Source organism: Notamacropus eugenii, chromosome 5, assembly GCF_028372415.1.
Source record: "Notamacropus eugenii isolate mMacEug1 chromosome 5, mMacEug1.pri_v2, whole genome shotgun sequence".
Lineage (NCBI taxonomy): Eukaryota > Metazoa > Chordata > Mammalia > Diprotodontia > Macropodidae > Notamacropus > Notamacropus eugenii.
This window is the reverse complement of record NC_092876.1, coordinates 76,787,694-76,807,014: the sequence shown is the minus strand read 5'-3', so window position 1 is coordinate 76,807,014 and position 19,321 is coordinate 76,787,694. Positions and strand designations below refer to the sequence as shown.

The 19,321-nt window shown below is 45.5% G+C and overlaps 1 protein-coding gene across 1 annotated transcript in view; it reads left to right on the top strand.

Annotated features, from left to right (window-relative positions):
• Positions 1 to 1,527: 1,527 nt before the first annotated feature.
• Positions 1,528 to 19,321, top strand: part of AZIN2 (antizyme inhibitor 2) — a 32,858-nt gene continuing 15,064 nt past the window's right edge. Inside the window, exons 1-8 of the mRNA XM_072609788.1 lie at positions 1,528 to 1,698; positions 1,993 to 2,109; positions 2,555 to 2,714; positions 3,800 to 3,973; positions 10,610 to 10,782; positions 13,064 to 13,198; positions 14,177 to 14,345; positions 18,852 to 19,014. Of these exons, the coding sequence (XP_072465889.1) occupies positions 2,619 to 2,714; positions 3,800 to 3,973; positions 10,610 to 10,782; positions 13,064 to 13,198; positions 14,177 to 14,345; positions 18,852 to 19,014 (910 nt within the window). The 5' untranslated portion in view covers positions 1,528 to 1,698; positions 1,993 to 2,109; positions 2,555 to 2,618. The remainder of the gene's footprint in view (positions 1,699 to 1,992; positions 2,110 to 2,554; positions 2,715 to 3,799; positions 3,974 to 10,609; positions 10,783 to 13,063; positions 13,199 to 14,176; positions 14,346 to 18,851; positions 19,015 to 19,321) is intronic.

Here is a 19,321-nt window from a genome sequence, read left to right as displayed (position 1 = left end):
GAATGCAGTGCCATTGGCTTATAGAAGGTGGTGAAATTCATGAGAAATTCAAAGCTAAAAATGACCTCATTGATCATCATATCCAACTCCTCATTTTTTATAGATTTGAAAATTGAAATCCAGAGAGGCTGGGCATCTTGCCTGATACTGCACAAGGAGTAAATAACAGAGCCAGAATTCAAACCCAGCATTCCTTCTGTTGTGCCATCAATTTCTGGGAAGCTTATGTATATCATCAAAGTTCAGGGTTCAGGGTTGAATCCTTTACTGTCTCCTCTCCCACAAAGGGGCAGTGCTCTCTATTTACCTAGCTCTATGTTGGTCACTGGGGTTACAAAGAAATCTACATATTTAAATCTATATATTTAAGTTTTGTGCCTGAATCTGTGATACAGTGAAAAGAACATCAACTTTGGAATCAGAGAACACCGGTTCACAACTGTCTGTCACTTATCACTTCCATGACATTGGCCAAGTCATTATCCTTCTCTGGGTCTCAGGTTCCTCACTTATAAAATGAGGGACTTGGGCTAGATGCCCTCTAACATCTCTTCCAGCTCACACTCTAGGATCCTATGGATTCCTAGGCTCCATCTCTGCCCTCAAAGGGCTTACACTTTCCTGCCTTGAAGAATCTTGGATTTAGAATGGAAGACCCCCAAATCTCACCTTTCCTTGGTCCTTTTACATAAAGAGGAGGAAGGGAAGCAATGTGCCCAGAGTCAGTGCTGGGGCTGGCAGAAGGTCGGGAAAGAGCACTGACAGTATGAGCCTCAGGCCTTGCGCCTAGATGGCAAGAGTCAAGGGGGCAATGGAAACTTAGGTCTTAGGGCTGTAAGACATTCATCTAGCATAGAATACCGGAAACATGACTGGATCTATGAACCTGGATTTTAATTCTGATTTTGCTGCCTGCTGGGTGACCTTGGGGAAGTCACTTCTCTCCTGGACCTCAGTTTCCCCAAGTATCAAATAAATGATCAAACTGTGACTGTGGATCCTTTTCAACTAGGAAATGCTACAACTCCTGTCTAACCTTCCCATTCCATAAGATACAGAACCTCAGAGAAGAGAGAGATCTCTCTCCCAGGATGAGTGGGAAAAGCAGCGCAGAGGAGATAGACTGGGTCTGGGCCCTGAAGGACTATCCACCCCGGATCTGGAATTTAGAACTGGAAGGGGATGGCCTGTAGGCTGGGAAGCCTTCCTCCCACATCACTATCATTCAAGACGTCCGGCTCATCCTTCTTGAGCCTTGGCGCTGCGGGGCAGCTACCTTGCCTTTGGGATCATATTGCACTGTGGGGTCCGTAATGCGGTGGATGTGAACGGAGGATGTGGAGGGTGAGGTCCAGGAGACAGGGGCGGTGATGGGGGAAGATGCTAAGATGTGTGTCGCGGGTTAGGGTGCGGCCGGGGACGAATGCTTTGTGTCGGAATCGACCAATGGACTGGCGATGCCCGGTTGCTAGGGCTACGGAAGAGTCAGAGGAGGCGGGGCGAGAGGGGTCGTGGCGGGGTGGGGGTATATAAGGGGAGAGGCTGGCGGGAGGTGGGGTGTGGAATCAGTCGCTGCTGCGGGCGGGCGGGGCGCAGGCCGCAGGGCCGGGCCGGAGCCGCGGGGGGAGCGGAGGCGCCGGGATCCGATTCACTCGCTGGGGAGACCTATGGGCAGAAGCCGTGTAAATGCGTTTTAAGGTGAGTGGAAGGGAGGAGGAAGGGGGTGTTCCCAAGGGGGTGGTGATAGAACGGGCCATCTCCCCTCTCCTCCTGGGCCAGGTCTTCCTCTCCTTCCCCCCAATCTTGGACAAGTCCGTTACACTTTTTGGAGCCTCAGTTTTGCCATCTGCAAAATGGGGAAAATTTGGACCAGAAGGTCACTAAATTCCTTTCCTGCTGTAGAGCCTTCCCCCTCCTTCTTCTTTCCTCTTCCCTTCACCCTATTCTGATTAGCTGCCTCCTCCCTTCCCTCCCTCCTTTCTTGGGAAGCAGGGGCCTCAGCTCCCCAGCAGCAGCTACTCCTCGGGGTGTTGCACAAGTTCTGAGCTCACCTGCGAGCCCCCCTAGCATCGCATCTGGCTCTGCCCCCGCCAAGGAGGACGGGGCTCGGTAAGTGGGGCCCTTACCAAGGGGAAGGAAACCTTAAGGGGAGGAGGGGAGGAAAGGAAGGGCTCCAGCCTAGTGACCCTGGGAGGGATGAGCCAGATAATGGGGGTCTTGGAACCTGAGGCCCAGAGAGAAAGTGTGGGCAGAATGGCTATTAGATTTCAGGTCACCTGCTCTTCTTAATCCCAGAGGGTATTTTTCTGCAACTCATCCTCCCTCTTGTACTAACAATATCCAGCATTCTTAGATCAGGCGCCTGAGGCCTTTCCTGGAGACTCGACTTGCCTGCAAGGCGAGGCTTATTCCTACTCTCCTACCATCCCTTCTATGCTGGTGTGTTCCAGCAAACAGACTGGGGCCTAGGGATGCTGAGGGCCCTGGGTAAGCTTACTGTTCCTAGACCTCTTCGTGGGGCCCTCTCTTCCTGTCTTTCTTCCAAACCTGGCAGTGTGTTGCATACTTTCTACGGCGGCGGGAGCCGGTCCACCTAGCATTCCCCGTGGCTCCCAAGCATGGCTGGCTACCTGAGTGAATCAGACTTTGTGATGGTGGAGGAGGGCTTCACCACCAGAGACCTACTGGAGGAGCTGACCTTGGTGGGCTCACAGGTAGGAAAAAGAGAAGAATAATTGGACATATTGGATATCCTGCAGGGAGGGGAAGTTCCAGAGGCTAGCTAGGAAGGTGGGCGTGGAGTATGGTGCGTTAAGCCCTGGATTTGGTGTCACTTGGGACATAGGTTAGTATCATAGGTCTTCCATTCCTGCCTGGATGTCCTTGGGCAAGTCACTAAATCAGTCTTAACTTTTCTTATCGATCAAATAAGGGAAGGGATTAGACTAGACCTCCGAGAGGCACCTTCTAGCTCTAAATTCATTATAATATCTTATGATCCTGTGCTTGAGCAGCTAGGTGGTGCAGTGGATAGAGTGCTGGGCCTGGAGTCAGGAAGACTCATCTTTCTAAGTTCAAATCTGACGTCAGACACTGTGACACTGTAATCCTGTTTGCCTCAGTTTCCTCTTCTGTAAAATGAGCTGAAGAAGGAAATGCAAATGACTCTAGTATCTTGGCCAAGAAAACCCCAAATGGGGTCACAGAGAGTCGACATGACTGAAGTGAAAAAGTAACAGCAACCACATAATGCAAATCCCTTTCAAGATGTATATAGGCAGAAGATAAATAAGCTAGAGTGGAAGACGGGAAAAATTGCAGGCTGATGGGCTCTGGAGATGGAAAGGATTCTTAGAGACTCTAAAGCCAGGGACCCTCATTTGGCAGATACACACAGGCTAATCCAGGAATGTGAAGAAGAGACCTCCTGTCAGTTACTGGTGATGTTGGACAATTAACTCCATGAATCTGGGGCTTCACTTCCCTCACCTGACAAATAAAGGGGATTGGGCTTGATGATCTTTAAATTTTTTTCCAGCTTGAGATCCCTTTTCTTCCCATTTTTAGGTAAAAATGAGTCCCAGGGAGGGCATGTGCAAGTATTCTAACCTTGTACAACTATTAGCCCAGAAAATATTGGGGCAATAATTAAATAGGTGACCTGGCGACTTAGTAGTGATTGTCTTCTGGGTTGAGGTGATGCAGTGTTTGGAAGTTTCCTGTTTAGATGGGGAAAGGGCGTGGGGAAGGCCAGGGACCCCAGGGCCTCAATGCTGGTTCGCTTCTACTCTCTGTGTAGGATAAAGGTGCATCCTTCTTTGTGGCTGACCTAGGAGATGTGGTGAAGAAGCACCTTCGTTTTCTGAAGAACCTGCCCCGTGTCAGACCCTTCTATGTCGTCAAGTGCAACAGCAGCCCCGGGGTGCTGAGGGCCCTGGCGGAGCTGGGGTTGGGGTTCAGTTGTGCTAATAAGGTAAGGAGATGCTCCCCTTTTCCCTTCTCTTGCCTACCTCAAGAGTCCTAGTTCATTTCAAGAGCTTGGAGCATACATTGTCAGAGCTGAGAGGTGAACCTTAGAACCTAGGCTATCCAGCTGGAAAAGGCAGTAATAGGAATCTTAGCATGTAGACTGCTAGCATTGGAGATCACCTTTACTGCTGTTGAGTTGTTTCAGCCATGTCCAATTCTTCATGACCCCACTTGGGGTTTTCTTGGCCAAGGTACTGGAATGGCTTTTGCCATTTCCTTTTCAAACTCATTTTTCAAATGAGGAACCTGGGACAGATAGCATTAAGTGACTTACCTATATTAAGTGTCTAAGGTCAGATCAGAACTCAGGTCTTCCTGATTCCAGGCTTAGTGTTCTATCCACTGCACCACCTAGCTGCTGACCTGACAGAATGTTAGCTTGTAGGAGGAAACTTAAAACCATTCAGTCAGTAAAAATTTAAAGCACCAGACATTGTGTTAAGTGCTAGAGATACAAAGAAAGGTAAAAGACAGTCTCTGCCCTCCTGCGGCAGCTAGGTGTCAGGGTGCACAGAGCTCTGGGGCTGGAGTCAGGAAGACTCACCTTCCTGAGTTCAAATCTTGGACACTTACTAGCTGTGTGTCCTTGGGCAAGTCACTTAAGCCTGTTTACTTCAGTTTCTTCATTTGGAAAATGACCTGGAGATGGAAAAGGCAAACTATTCCACCCACAAAGTTGGACATAACTGAAACAACTGAATGATACCAACGAAAACTCCCTCAAGGAGTTTTGCGAGAATGCAAACAATTATGCAGAAACATATACAGGATACATAGGAAATAATCAACAGAGAGAGGTACTAGAAATAAGAATTGCTTCCTGTAGAAGGTGGGATTTTAACTAGGACTTAAAGGAAGCCAGGGGGAAAAAAAATGAAGGCATATTCCCAGCAGGGGAGACAACCAATGAAAATGCATGTAGTCTGGGAGATGGAAGGTCTTATACTAGGAACAGCAAGGACTGGATTGAAGAGTACTTTGGTAGGAGGGGATCATAAGGTATAAGAAAACTGGAAAGACAGGTGAGGGCTAGGTTATATGAAAGCCAAATTTGATCCTGGAGGCAATGGGGAGTCACTAGAGTTTATTTTGAGTAGGGGAGGACATGGTCAGACCTATGCTTTAGGAAAACCCACTCTGATGACTGAATGAGGGTATCGGAGTGGGGAGAGACCAGAGGCAGGCTGACCCACCACTAGCTAGTGCAATAGTCCAGCCAGGCAGGTGGTGATGAAGATGTGCACTAAAGTGGCAGAGGAGGCAGGGCATATTCAAGAGATGTTGCAAAGGTGAAATTGACAGGCATTATTTATTGGAGGAAGGGGGATGAGACATAATGATGTAGTCCGTCTTTCTCCTCTTGTTACATACAGTTGGGGGAGTCTGAGGAAGGAGGAGGTTAGTGATGCCCAAAGTTATCTACAGTGTCAGTAGTGACATATGGGACTTGCCCGCCTCCAATGCTTTTTATCGTCACTAAAATATATCTTCCAATTATTCAGTCAGTTTTTTGAGTCTATTACTGTTCATTAAGCAGTAAAGGGAACCAAGAGATTATTGAATTGAAGTATTTTTGCTGTTGTTCAGTCATTTCAGTTGTATCTGACTCTTCGTGACCCCATTTAGGGTTTTCTTGCAAAGCTCCTGGAGTAGCTTTTGGCGTTTCCTTCTCCAGCTCATTTTACAGATGAGGAAACTGAGGCAAACAGGGTTAAGTGGCTTGCCTAGGGTCACACAGCTACTAAGTGTTGTCTGAGACCAGGTTTGAACTCGGGAAGATGAGTCTTCCTGACTTCAGACCTGGCACACTATGTGCTGTGGTGCCCCCTGATTGCCCTTAAATGTTGTAAAGTGGAAGAAGCATTACTCCCCCCTGCCAAACCCAACAAAAAAGGGAAAATCACAGCACTCAGAATCAGAAAACTTGGGATTCAAGCTTTAAAGTTCTGTCATTTCCCAGCTTGGATTACCTCTCTAAGCCTCACTTTTCTTACCTGTTAAATGGGCATTAACTTTCTAAATATTAACCTTACAGGACTGAAAAGTGCTTCCAAACTTTAAAAAGATCATAGAATGAGTACTGAAGTGTGAAAAGACGCCTGTGTATGAAACAACTGTTATTATGGGAACAATAAATACTTGAAGAACCTGGCCATGAGATTTTAGAGAAAACAGCTGGAGTATAGCTGACAGACATTTGGAGTCAGGAAAACTGTATTTGAGTTTGGTTTATTGATCAATAGCTGTATTCTAGGGCAAGACTTACTTCACTTCTCTAGATCTCAGTTTACTCATCTGTAAAATAAAGGGGTTGGATTAGATAACTTCTTAAGGTTCCTTACTGCATTTTGCAAAATGTGAAGGGTTATAATAATTTTTTTATTTTCAATTTTATTTATTTATAACATTCATTTTTAGAAGTTTCAAGTTCCAGATTGTCCCTCTCCTGCTAGCCCCTCTGCCACTGAGGGGCCAGAAAAGGCAAGCAATATAATACCGATTTTATATATGAAATTGTTCAAAACATATTTCAATATTAGCTGTGTTGAAAAAAAATCAAGAAAAGTAAAGTGAAAAACACTATGCTCCAATTTGTACTCAGAATTCATCAGTGCTTTTTCTGGGGGTGGATAGCATTTTTCACCATGAGTCCTTTGGAATTGTGGATCATTATCTTGGTTGAGTGGCTAAGTCTTTCACAGTTGATTAGCATTATAATATTGTTGTTACTGTGTACAATGTTCTGGTTCTTCTCACTTCACTTTTGCATCAGTTCACACAAGTTTCCCCAGGTTTTAGTTTCCTGAAACCATCTGCCTCATCATTTCTTGGGTTGTAATAATATTCATTTTTATCTCTTTGGGTCAGGGTTGTCAGGGAAGGCTTGATAGAAAATATTGAGGAGTGGATAGGCTCTGGACCAACCAGAGAGGAAGAAAGATGAATCTGGGTTGTGGGTTACATTGAAGGAGATAAGACTTGGATGGGCTGAGAGAATGAGCTCAGGGGTGAAATCTGTCCTGATTTGAACTATTGTAATAAACCTTCTCCTTTGTAGAGCATTTTATGATTGTTGTTACTCAGCATAGAGTTGACTTAGTTTTCACTTGTTTATTACCTCCTTCCTCTCCCAAGGCTGACTAAAGAAAACCCTCCTGGGGATTTTAGATGCTTGGACTCCCCCAGGACCCATTTCCTGGGTGGGGTGGTGGTGGAATGGGAACTTGTAGGCCCTGGGCTTGACCCACTGGGTCAGTGGCTTTATCTTTTTGGAGGTTTGGGGGAGGGTGGGGAGAAAATGAGGGCCAGGGCAGGGAGTCCCATGCTAATAGATATAGCTATACGTTATATAGGCTAATAGGTAGGTTGACCCTTTTTTCTACTCTCTTTACAGATGTGTCTCCACCTAAACCTCCACTTTCTAGTCAGTTCTAGGTAGAGGTGATGCTATGAGCTCAATTACAGGAAATTCTGTGACATCATCCAGTTTAGAAGCTGTTTCTAGGGACTCCTGGTCTAGACAGTGGAGGATTCCCCCTTGTGGCTATTCCTGGTGGAGCATTGGTGCTCATTAAAGACAACTGATAGGATTGTCTTTCTAGCAGTCAGTCAATAAGCACTTATTAAGCTCCCACTGTATGTTCTGGGGATACAAAGAAATACAAAAGATAGTCTCTGCATTCAGTACAATTGAAGGGGACAGAAACATATAGATAACTGTAAAATAAGATATATAATTGGTAAATTAGAGATAATCAATAAGGGAAAAGTACCAGAGAGGGAATCAGGAAAGATTTCTTGTAGAAGGCAGGATCTTATTAATTAGAACCTGAAGGAAGCCAGGAGGTGGAGGTGAGGAGGAGAGCATTCCAGGTATAGGGGACAGCCGGTGAAAATTTCCTGTTTATTTAAGGAACAGCAAGGATGGTGGGGGTGGGGGTGGGGATGATAAATGTCCAGTATGGCTGGAGAGGTAAGAGAGGTGTGGAAGGGCTTTGGATGACAGCAGAGGATTATATATTTGATCCTGGAAGTGACAGGGGACCACTAGACCACCATTAATGATAGGGAAGTGATTGAATGGTGGTGGTAGTGATGGTGGTGGTGGTGGTGTGTGCATGTGTGTGTGTGTGTGTGTGTGTGTGTGTGTGACATGGTCAGACCTGCACATTAGAAAGATTAATTGGACAGCTGAGTGGAGGGGACTGGAATGAAGTGAGACTTGAGGCAGGGAGACAAACCAGCAGGCTATTTGCAGTTGTTTCAGGTAGGAGATGATGAGGGCATCCACTAAGATGGCGGTGGTGTCAGAGGGAAGAAAGGGGGTACATAAGAGAGATGTTATAAAGGTGAAATCAACAGGACTTGGCAACACATTGATTGGATATGAGAGAGTGGGGAGTTGAGAATGATGAACCTAGTTTTGAGCCTTGGTGACTGGGAGGAGGGTGGTATCTTTGGCCATAATAAGGAGATTTGGAAGGGTTTGTGGGGAAAGAGAATAAGTTCAGCTTTGGACATGTTGAGCTTAAGATATATCTTACAGGACATTTAGTTTGAGATATCTAAAAGGCAGTTGGAAATGGAGATTAGGAGAGAACTAGAGATTAGGATGGCTAGATAAATTATAACTGAGAATTACCAGCATAAATACGGTAATGGAAATATTTCATGGGACCTGATAAGAGATCACCAAGTGAAATAATATAGAGGGGATAATAATAATATAAGAGGGCCTAGCACAGAGTCCTAGGTGGGCATCCACAGATCCAGCAAAGGAGACTTAGAAAGAGTCTCAGACTATCAGGAGGAGATCCAGGATAAAGTAGCGTCATGGAAACCTAGACAGAAGAGGGTATCAAGGGGAAGACAGATGATCAAAAGTTTCAAAAGATGCAGAGGGTTTAAGAAGGATAAGGCTTGAAAAAAGACCATCAGATTTGGCAATTAAGAGATCATTGGAGAGAGCAATTCTGGTTAAATGATGAGGTCAGAAGCCAGACTGTAGAGATTAAAAAAGAGTGAGAAGAAAGTAAATGGAAGCGTTGATTATAGATGGCCTTCTCAAGGATTTCAGTCACAAAAAGGAGAAAGGATATGGAATGATAATGGATGGGGGTGTAAAATATGACCCCTATTAATCTCATTATCCAACTACTTTTATATGGCTCATAGATACTTTCAGAGCTGGAAGGGGATTTCTGAGGTCTTAAGAACTCTTAGGAAGCACCTGGTCCCATTCCATCTCCTTGTATCATAAGCTTTCCCCCTGACTCCCTCCCTGAGGTTCTGAACCAAAGGTAGATTGCCTTGAAGAGTGCAGAGAAGGGAATTGATGTGAGAGATTATGTAGAGGCATAATTGACAAAAGCGGGAGGTGAGGTGAGGGAGAGGTAAGAGCTGAGGATGGCTATGAGGTTGTGAGCCTAGGTTATTGGAAGATTTGGGAGCGCTGCCTTCAACAACATCGAGTTTGACTTGGTCTCCTTGTCACTGGAGTAGTTCATGGGCAATGTGGGGCAACCACTTGTCAGAACTGTTGTTGTTCATAAGTTGTCCCCTACCTTCTTAAAGCCTTGGAGTTTCTGGGATTCTGTGACCTTTTGCAGTCTTAGTTGCTGTTCTAAGTCAAGACCTTGCATCTACTTCTGTGTCCTATCCCACCATGTCAAGTAGGCACTGAATGGATGTCAACTAATAATGTTTACTATCTAAGTGTACCAGGGAGCAGAGTATTATCACGGATCATTGCCTGAGTTATCCAGATTTCTCTTCTGCTCAAACTCTTCTTTGCTCAGCATTCAAAGCCCTCCATTACTATTGCCTACCCCTTTCTTTTTAGTCTCATCTCATGCTACTCTATCTATTTTGGGGTATATCTGACCTGAACTCTTTAGCCCCGACAAACACTCTTTACTTTCCTTTCTCTACCCTTTTCTTATTCTGGTTCCGTATATCTGTAATCCTCCCTCCCTCTCTCTCCTTCTGCTCCCTCTTCCCTCCCTCCCTTTCATCCTCCCTCCCTTCCTTCCTTCTTTCTTTCCTCCCTCCCTTCCTTTCTTCTTTTCTTCCTTCCTCCATCCCACCTCTCCTCCCTCCTCTTTTGTTCCCTTCCTTCCTTCCTTCCTTCCTTCCTTCCTTCCTTCCTTCCTTCCTTCCTTCCTTCCTTCCTTCCTTCCTTCCCCTCCTTTCCTTTCTTTCCTATAAGGAATTCCTGATGTGGAAACTCTCAATTTCCATACAGAGACACTTTCTCTTCACCTTCTAGTCTTAGAGAGCTGACCCGGGGGCACTGAGATTTAAGTGACTTGTCTAGGGTTAGCTACCCAGCCAGTATTGTGCCTGAAATAGAACTTGCATCTAGCCAGGTCTTCATGACTCTGAGACTGACTGTCTATCCACTGGGCCAGGCTGCCTTTCACTGAATTCTTATCCATCATTTAAAATTGTAGCACACTCCTGCAGAAAGCCTAAGAGCCTGATTAGTCCATGGGATAGTAATGGGCCAGCTTGGTGGAGTCTTGCTGGATGAGGTTCAAGATGAGCAAGACCAGAGCTTAGTCCCTTACTGTCCTTGTAGGCAGAGATGGAGCTGCTGCGGCACATTGGGGTCCCTGCCCACAAGATCATCTATACCAGTCCATGCAAGCAGGCTGCCCAGGTGAAGCAGGCTGCCAGGCTTGGCATTCGAGTGCTCAGCTTTGACAACGAGGTGGAGCTGGCGAAGGTGGCGAGGTCCCACCCTACTGCCAGGTAGGCTGATTGTAAGGAATACTTTCCCAAAGAGCCATCCAAAGAGGCTGGCTCCCTTGGGAGGAGAAGGGGATTTCCTAGAATTGAAAATCTTCAAGAGAAGGCTGGATGATCATTCACGATGAGAGTTCAGCGTATCGCAGACAGAGCTGGGATACAGAATTGGGATAAATGTTAGTGGCCATTTCCTCAAATCACAGATTTAGAATCGAAAAGGCACCTTTTTAAAGGTCATCTAACTCCCCTCAACCATATCTCCCAAAATTTTGGGATTCTGAAACCTGGCTCTTCATACAAATAGCTTTGTGTGACCGTGGTATAGCAATTTGCTCTGTCTGAGCCTTAGTTCCCTCAGGCAGAAAATGAAGATTTTTTTTGAATTGCCTTTAATGTAATTAGTAAGCCTTCATGATTCTATAATGAGATTATAAGTTTTATTAAGAGGCAGTATAGTTATACTCCAGACTTGGAGCCAAGAGGCTGGTTTGTGTGATCCTGGGCAAACTACTTAAGTTCTCTGGGTCTCACTGTTCCTCATCTGTAGCCCCAGCCTCCCAGGTTGTTGTGAACATAAAATGAAATAATATTTATAAATTATTATATATAGTATGTACGTATATTTTACATTATATATTATAAGCATATATTATACACAAGTGCATTATCTATAAAATACTATTATATTATATAAAATTACACTATAAATTGTTACCTGTAAAATGAAAGATTTGGGCTAGATTGCTCATTCCAGTTGTACATTAGTGATCCTTTGATTCTCAGTCATTTCACTTGCCAGAATCTCAATTTTTTCCTCCATTAAGTGGGGAAAATAACACTCCCATAGCACTTACCTTTGGAGAAAGGGGTGTGCTGGTCAATGTTTAACGATAGACTCTCTGGGGGACAAATTGTATCTATGCCATACTTTTAAACAATATTGACATCTTCTCCATCACTTTTAAAAGATCTGGAAATCAACAAAGCAACAAATCATGTGCCCTGATTTGTAGTATTTGCTGGTTTCTGAAGTGTCAAAGGTCACACTGAACATTGAACAACTGACTCTCTCTCAAGCTGGGCAGGACAGGCTGCAGCACACTTGGGGTTGAAAACCTTTAAAAAGTGTGATAGAAATGTGAACTGTTGTTAGGGGCATGTTGAGGGCAAGGATGGGGTGGTAGGTGGCTTTGTTAAATCTGGATTTTTACAATCCCCCAGCTGTAGAGATAGGAGCATAGATTTTGAATTCAGATTTGAACTTGGGTCAATCAGAGGACCAGACTTCCAGACTAGGAAAGGGTATCTACAGGTTGTCTCATCTTACAGAGGAGGAACAGAGGCCCATAGAGGTGATGTACCTGAGGCCTCCTGAAGTACAGGGAGTGGCAAAACATTGGTTACTGAGTCCAATGTTGCCCATTTTACAGATGTGGTCCTCTAACTCCAGATCCCAGTACAATTTGCCCTGCACTAAGGACCCTACAGATTCATGAGATCCTTAGCCAGTGTTCCTTAAAGGCAATAAATACCTACAGGAACAATTTGAACAATAAATACTGGTTTTCTCCTATGTACTCAATCTAGAATAGAGGGTTTGTTTTGGGCCTAGAAGCTTGGGGCCAGATGGTGGAGGACCTGAAAATGCCAGGGGAGGGGGAAGGGTGTGGAATGGTTTTGAAGGTCAATGGGGAGTCACTGAACGTTTTTGAGCAAGAGAGTGATGAAATGAAGATGGCCAATGGGGAAAAAAATGCATTATTACTTGTCTGTAGTGGTCACTGTGTGGGACATGCCCCTGTCATTAGTAGGAGGTTGTCTGGGCCATATGGCACCATTCACACTCTCCAGTCCAGCCTACCTGAGGCTATCTGACCAGGGTGGCCTTCATGTCTTTGGCACAGAATTCCCTGTCTATGATCTGATGGTAGCATCTGTTATCTAGATTGAGGGTAGGGAGGGAAGAAAAAGGAAGGGAGAGGTGGGTGAATAAAGAGATGACTAAAAACCAGAGGATGGTGGCCTGTGGTAGGAAAGTAGAAGACATATTAACCCAGGCTGAGCCATGGGTTTGACCCCCTCAGACTAGGGATTGGGGGGGGGTATATGCCCATCCTGGCTCACCTCCTGGTGATACTTGGTGGTTGAATGGTTCTAAGCCAGGTGGGCCTGCAGCCTGTTGACCCAGCAAAGATGTCTTGGAGAGCAGCAAGTAAGAAGACCCTGTGGAGGGGGGTGGATCTCCACCCAGCGGGGAGGGCGGGGTGTGCGTGTCTCCCCACAGGATGGTTTTACGCATTGCCACAGATGACTCCTGCTCTCCTGCCTGCCTGAGCATGAAGCTCGGTGCTACTCTGAAGTCCTGTAGACACCTGCTAGAAACTGCCAAGAAGATGAACATGGAGGTGGTGGGTGTTAGGTTAGTGACCTGGCTCCTGAGGGCTCCTCTGGGTGGGTGGGAACCCGTCAAACTATGGATTCTTACGTGGGTCTGCTCTGTCTCCAAAATGGGGATGTTACTATTTGCCCTGCCTATGTTACAGAGATGATATCAAGATAGGATGGAATCATGGAAGTGAGAGTGCTCTGGAAATTGTAAAATGGGTTCTTAGGCAAAACTAAATCGCCTAGCAATCAGTTTCCAGCTGCCTAACCTCTCTCCCGTGATTGAGTCGGATTTCTCTTATAATTATTCATTAGTGTTATTAGGAGGATCTTTGAGGGATCACTCTGGATGGAGGCATCCCAGAAGGCCTTGCAAGGATCACTGATTTGGTAACCTGTGGGGCCAGCTGACCTTTTCAGGTCTGAGATTGGAAAGGGCCTGGGACAGATTACAAAACCCACCTGGTAGTGATGGCGCCATGACCCTGTGCTTAGTGGCTGTGTGTTATCACACAGCCTCCTCAGTAACCAAGGGAGCTGAAGTTGGGGGCCTTAAAGAGCCCTTAGAGTTCTAACATTCTACAGGTCAGACCAGACCTTAGCCCAGATTTTAAAAAAACTGCACCACCAGTACATTTTTACTGATGTTTTTGCTTTTACACTGCCTAATTTTTCCCTTGTAAACCTGTTCTTCTTCCTTCTCAGAGTACAATCCATTATATTGAGTAAGTGGTGACCCCTTTTTCTATTTTCTTGCTCTATGATCCTTGGCTAAGTCCTTTTTCTCTCAGTTGCCCCCTCTGTAGAATGGGTGCATTGTTCCTTTTAACTCCAAGACCTACAATTCTGTGACTGGTAGGGTTGGGGAAGGGCTTCTTTATCTCCTCCTCCTCCCTCTCTTCCCTCTCCTTCCCCTCCCCTCTTTCTCCCTTTCTCCCTCTCCTCTCCTCCTTCCCTCTCCCTTCGTACTCCTGTAAGTCCATTGACTTAGAGCAGGATTCTTTCTCTTTAGTTTCCATGTTGGAAGTAGCTGCTCCTCCGACCCGCAGGCCTTTACTCAATCCATCGCAGATGCTCGCCTGGTGTTTGAAATGGGAACTGAGCTGGGCTACCGGATGCACATCTTGGATCTTGGAGGTGGCTTTCCTGGTAATGAAGACTCCAAAGTCAGGTTTGAAGAGGTACAAGCCCAGGGATCTGTGGGCCCCCTCCTGCCCTCTCAGAGGGTCCTGCTTTGGTGGGGATGCACAGAGGCCATGGGAATAAAGTCCACCAAGAAGGGCAGGTTGCACCCTAGTCCAGCCAGCCCAGCCCAGCCATCATTTCAATTCAGTAAACATCTAAGAGGATTGATTCAGATCTATGACCCCAGTCATGTACTCCCATGGTCCCATTTTACTGGCCCAGTGCTGGATGCAAAGACAAAGGAAACTATCCTCAGGAGCTTACATTCTACCAGGGGTGGGGAGGGATGCAGTTTGGGTACCACCTTTTAGATGAGGACTTTCTTGCTTTCTTCAGATCTCTGCTTCTGACTTCCTCCTTCCCTTCCCCCCAATCTACTTTTATTTACCTCCCCCAATATAATGTAAGTTCCTTAAGGCTTTCATTTTCCTTTATATCCCTAGAGCCTGGCACATGGTGGGCATTTAATAAATACTTGATAATACTGTTTGATTAAACATGTGTAGATAAATAAATGCATTATTCATAGAAAGTAATTTTAAGAGTTTGAAAGCACAGCTTGGGGAAGGGGGGATCAAGAAAGGCCCTGGACCTGAGTGAAGTCCCAGAAACACAGTGGCTGCTTCCCTGCTGCTGGTATAAGTGGTGCCAAGGGAGGAGTTGGGGAAAGCGCAACAATAGGAGGAAGATTAAGATGTCTAGATGTGGCTATTTATATTGTAGCTTTCCTTCCCCTTCCTGTTCCCCCAGTTTGGTCAGGCTCCTGGACTTGTCAGGAGAGCTGATTTCAACACTGGCCCTGCTACTTGGCAGGCTATGTGACCATTGGCAAGTCACTTAATCTCTCTGAGCCTTAGTTTCCCCCCCTTGTAAAATAGAAAGGCTAAAACTTGTCTAACCTGCCTGCCTCACAGTCCTCTTGCTAAGGATCAAAAGAGGTGTAAGGTATGTGAAAGGGATCTATGGATGGACATCAACTAGAGTAACAATATCAATGATATGGATGATAATAATGCTTGGGCATTCCAGGGACCTGTGATTTCCTCCTGCCTAGTGGTCATTTTGAGTGGTTAGGACCCCACAACTTAATCTCCTCGTGCCTAGCTCTCTGTCGGTGAATTTCTCTGCACTTAGCTGGGCTGATCCTTTGGACTCCAGGCACATCACCGGCCCAAACTTAGAGAGTTCTTAGAGCTCATTCCCTGCTGCTCCAGCCTTTGAGAACCCAGCAGTCTCATCTAAACCCTGGTGAGGCCCTTTAGTGTTGGAAAAATAATGAAATCAACAGTCAGAATTTTAAGCTAAAAGGAAGCTCAAGACATCATCTGTTGCAATTTATTCATCTTACAGTTGAGGAAATGCAGGCCTGAAAAGGGAAAAAGAATTTGCCCCTAAGATCCCAAGGTATTATTAGTAAAGTGGAGAGCTGGGATTTAATTAAACTCACCTCCATGGACTCCAAATCCAGGGCTCTTTCCAGTCCTCCAAAAAGAAGAAAGAGCGGCAGTGGACATTCATGACTAAGTACTATTAGCACTCTCTTGGGGTGGTACAGTGGAATTGGACCTATGACCTGATTGGCATAGGGAACTCCCTATGAGGAAACTAGCGTCACCAATGCAGACTGATAGTCTTCTCTGAAAATTAGTCTTAGAATTTTGCCTGGGGCCCTTTGAGCTGAAGTCACTTGCCCAGTTCTTGAATAGAGATCATAGTATTTTCCCCCTCAATCATCACTCCCTACTATTTCTCTTTGGATTTTGAGGAGGCACCTGAATTTCCAGTGCTGCTTATTTCTCTAACCAGCTAGGTGGAACAGTGGTTAGAGTGCCAGGCCTAGAGTCAGCTCATCTCAAATCCAGCCTCAGCCATTTACTAGTTGTATGACCCTGGGCAAGTTATTGAACCCCATTTACCCCAGTTTCCTCATCTGTAAGATAAGCTGGAGGAGGAAAGGGCAAGCCACTACAGTATCTTTACCAAAAAAACTCCAACTGGGGTCATAAAGAAACAGCAATGACTTGAACAACAACAAATTTAATTCAACATTTGTTAAGTGCCTACTGGGTGCTTTTGATCACTATACTTGCAAGCGGTAGAATACCTTGTGGTCCCTTTTCTTAAGGAACTCACAGCCTAGGAAAAACAGCATATATTGTCTCTGACAGGCACACAAGGAGTTAAAAGATGCTGTTTTCACACTCACTATAATAGGGGAGTAGCAAAGTCAGCCCAACACTTTGCTCTGCTCAGATGATTGGTTCCCCTTCCTTGTCTCTATTTCTTTGCCATCTTTGCTGGAGAGAGGCTCCTGGAGGGTGTAGTCCCCCCCTGACCTCTTGATCCTTGGAAAAGCTCTCCCATCAGTGGTGGGACTTGGAACTAGAGCAGCTGCCTGTTCCTTCTGTCCTTTGAAATCTTGTGGCTACAGGGGTGCCACTTGAAAAGGAAGTACTTCAGGGGCAATGAGGTGGTGCAATCGATAGAGCACTGCCTCTGGAGTCAGGAGGATCTGAGTTCAAATCTGGACCCAGACATTTACTTGCTGTGTGACCCTGGACAAGGTGCTTAACCCTATTACCTCCAAAAACAAACAAAAAGAAATACTTCAATGGGTCCCTAATCCCATCAGTTTGGATGTTCGCCCATCACAGTCCTTCCCATGCTCTCTCATCCTAGATGTAAATTGTCCCTTTTGAGCCAAAATTGTATATTGGTAGGAACCCTGCATTTTGCAGTCAGAGGATCTGAACTTGTATCTTAGCTCTGTTACTTGCTCCCTAGGGCAGTTTGGTTAAGCTTTCCTATTCCCTTCTGTTGATCTAGAGCTGGAAGTAATACTAGGGATTTCTTCTTCCAGCCCCTTCATTTTTCACATGAGGAAACTCTGAGCTTGCAAGAGGCTTATCCCATTTCAACCTAGGTCCTTTGACTGCCAATTCAGTTCTTTCCACTGGTGCCACATTGCCTCTCTAGCCAGTAACCTCTCTGGATTTTAGTTTCCTTATCCCCCCAAAGATGGGGGTTGGAGTCAGGGGTCTCTAAGGGCCCTTTTCATTTTTAAGTTGAGAAATGAGATGAGAACTGCCTAGACTTTTTCCTCAAGAAGGGGTGCTGTTGGATTACAGCGATGCAGTATGGTCCTGTCCTCTTCAAATTAACATTTTTTTTTTTATCAATTTGGCTGATAGGCATAGTTAGTAGGCTCATCAGACTTTCAGATTACTCAAAACTGGAGTGGGAGGGGGATAATGAACACACTGGATAACAGAATTGGGACTTCAGAACGTCTATGCCCAGAATCAAGTAATTAACCAAACAAGTATAAGGTGGGGAGACTTTGTCTAGATTGAATTGATCCCATATACCCAATGTGGGTCAATATGGCAGTCAAGACAGCTACTAGAGGCACAGTATCTAGAACAAGGGAGATCCTGTTCCACTCTGGTCCATTTAGATCTCATCTGGAACACAATATTTTAGGAAAGATATTGATTATCTGGAGCCCGTTCAGAGGAAATTTGATATCAGGAAAGATTTCCTAACAACTGTTGTTCCATTTCAGTCCTGTTTGATTCTTTGTCATCCCATTTGGGGTTTTCTTGGTAAAGACACTAGAGTGGTTTGCCTTTTCCTTCCCCAGCTCATTTTACAGATGAGGAAACTGAGGCAAGTAGAGTTAAGTAACATGCCCCAGGGTCATACAGGTAGGAAGTATCTGAGGGAGGATTTGAACTCAGGTCTTCCTGACTATCCAATTCTCCACCTAACTGCCCCTGCCTAACAATCAGAGCTGTCTAAAAGCAGAATGAGTTGCCATGGGAGGTAATGGGTTCTCTCTCAGAAGCAGAGAAACAAGGGACCTGGAGACCAATGCCATAAGAATAATTATAGAGGGCACTGGGTGAGGTTTAGCCTGGAGGTTTAGACTGAAAGGAGACATGATAGATGTCTTTAAGTATTTTGTCATCGAGAGGAGTGATTGATTAGGTTCTGGAAAATCACAGGATGTTGACTTGGAGAAGATCTCAGAGACTTCTCAGCCCAACCCATACCTGAAAGGAGTTTTCACCATCACATGCATACCTGACACATAGTCAGCCCCTTCAGCCTCTTTGCTTATAGATTTCCAAAGATTTTCCAAGGCAGCTCATTCCACTTGGGGACAGCTCTAATTGTTAGGATATTTGTTTTCCCCTGATAGCAAGCCTAAACTTGCCTTTTTGCAATTTCCATAAATATTGGGGCCAAACTGGGCAAGTTTAATCCCTCTTTTGCAAGTTCTGCTTGGCCCCAGGTCCCAGAATTATCAGCCATGGAGTGAGGGAGGGGTCGGTTAAAGGGATCCTTATTCTGGAAAGGATTGGATTAAGAAATCTTTCTTCTAGCTCTAAAAGTAGAATTTGATTTCTACATGGAATGATTTCTGAGCTGGTATTTCCTTTCTGAAGGGATCCAATAGCTCACTTACCATTTCCCTTTTCTTCCTTTCCTGGCCCCAGATGGCTTCTGTGATCAACTCAGCCTTGGACATGTACTTTCCCGAAGGCTGTGGCGTGGACATTCTGGCCGAGCCTGGACGTTATTATGTGGCCTCTGCTTTTACCTTGGCCATCAGGATTGTCGCCAAGAAGGAAATTCCATCAGATCAGGCTGGCATGGATGGTACGTTGGATGCGAGCTCAGGTGGTAGGGAGATGGCCAGGGAAGCTTGGTGTCCCTGCTCTTGGGAGGCTCAGTTGGGCTTGTGTGCAGGCACGATTTCAGAGTGTGAACAGAAATACATCAACCACATGCAAAGGGATGTAGGATGACAACAGCGCTTGGAACTGGCCAGGATTAATTTGGGAAGACTTGCCTGGAGGAGAGGTAGCTGTTGGGCAGGGTTTTGAAGGATTTGTGGGAACTGGTCATGGCAGAGATGGGAAGAAACATTCTGATCATGGGAACCCAGTCTGGATAGAGGAAGTGG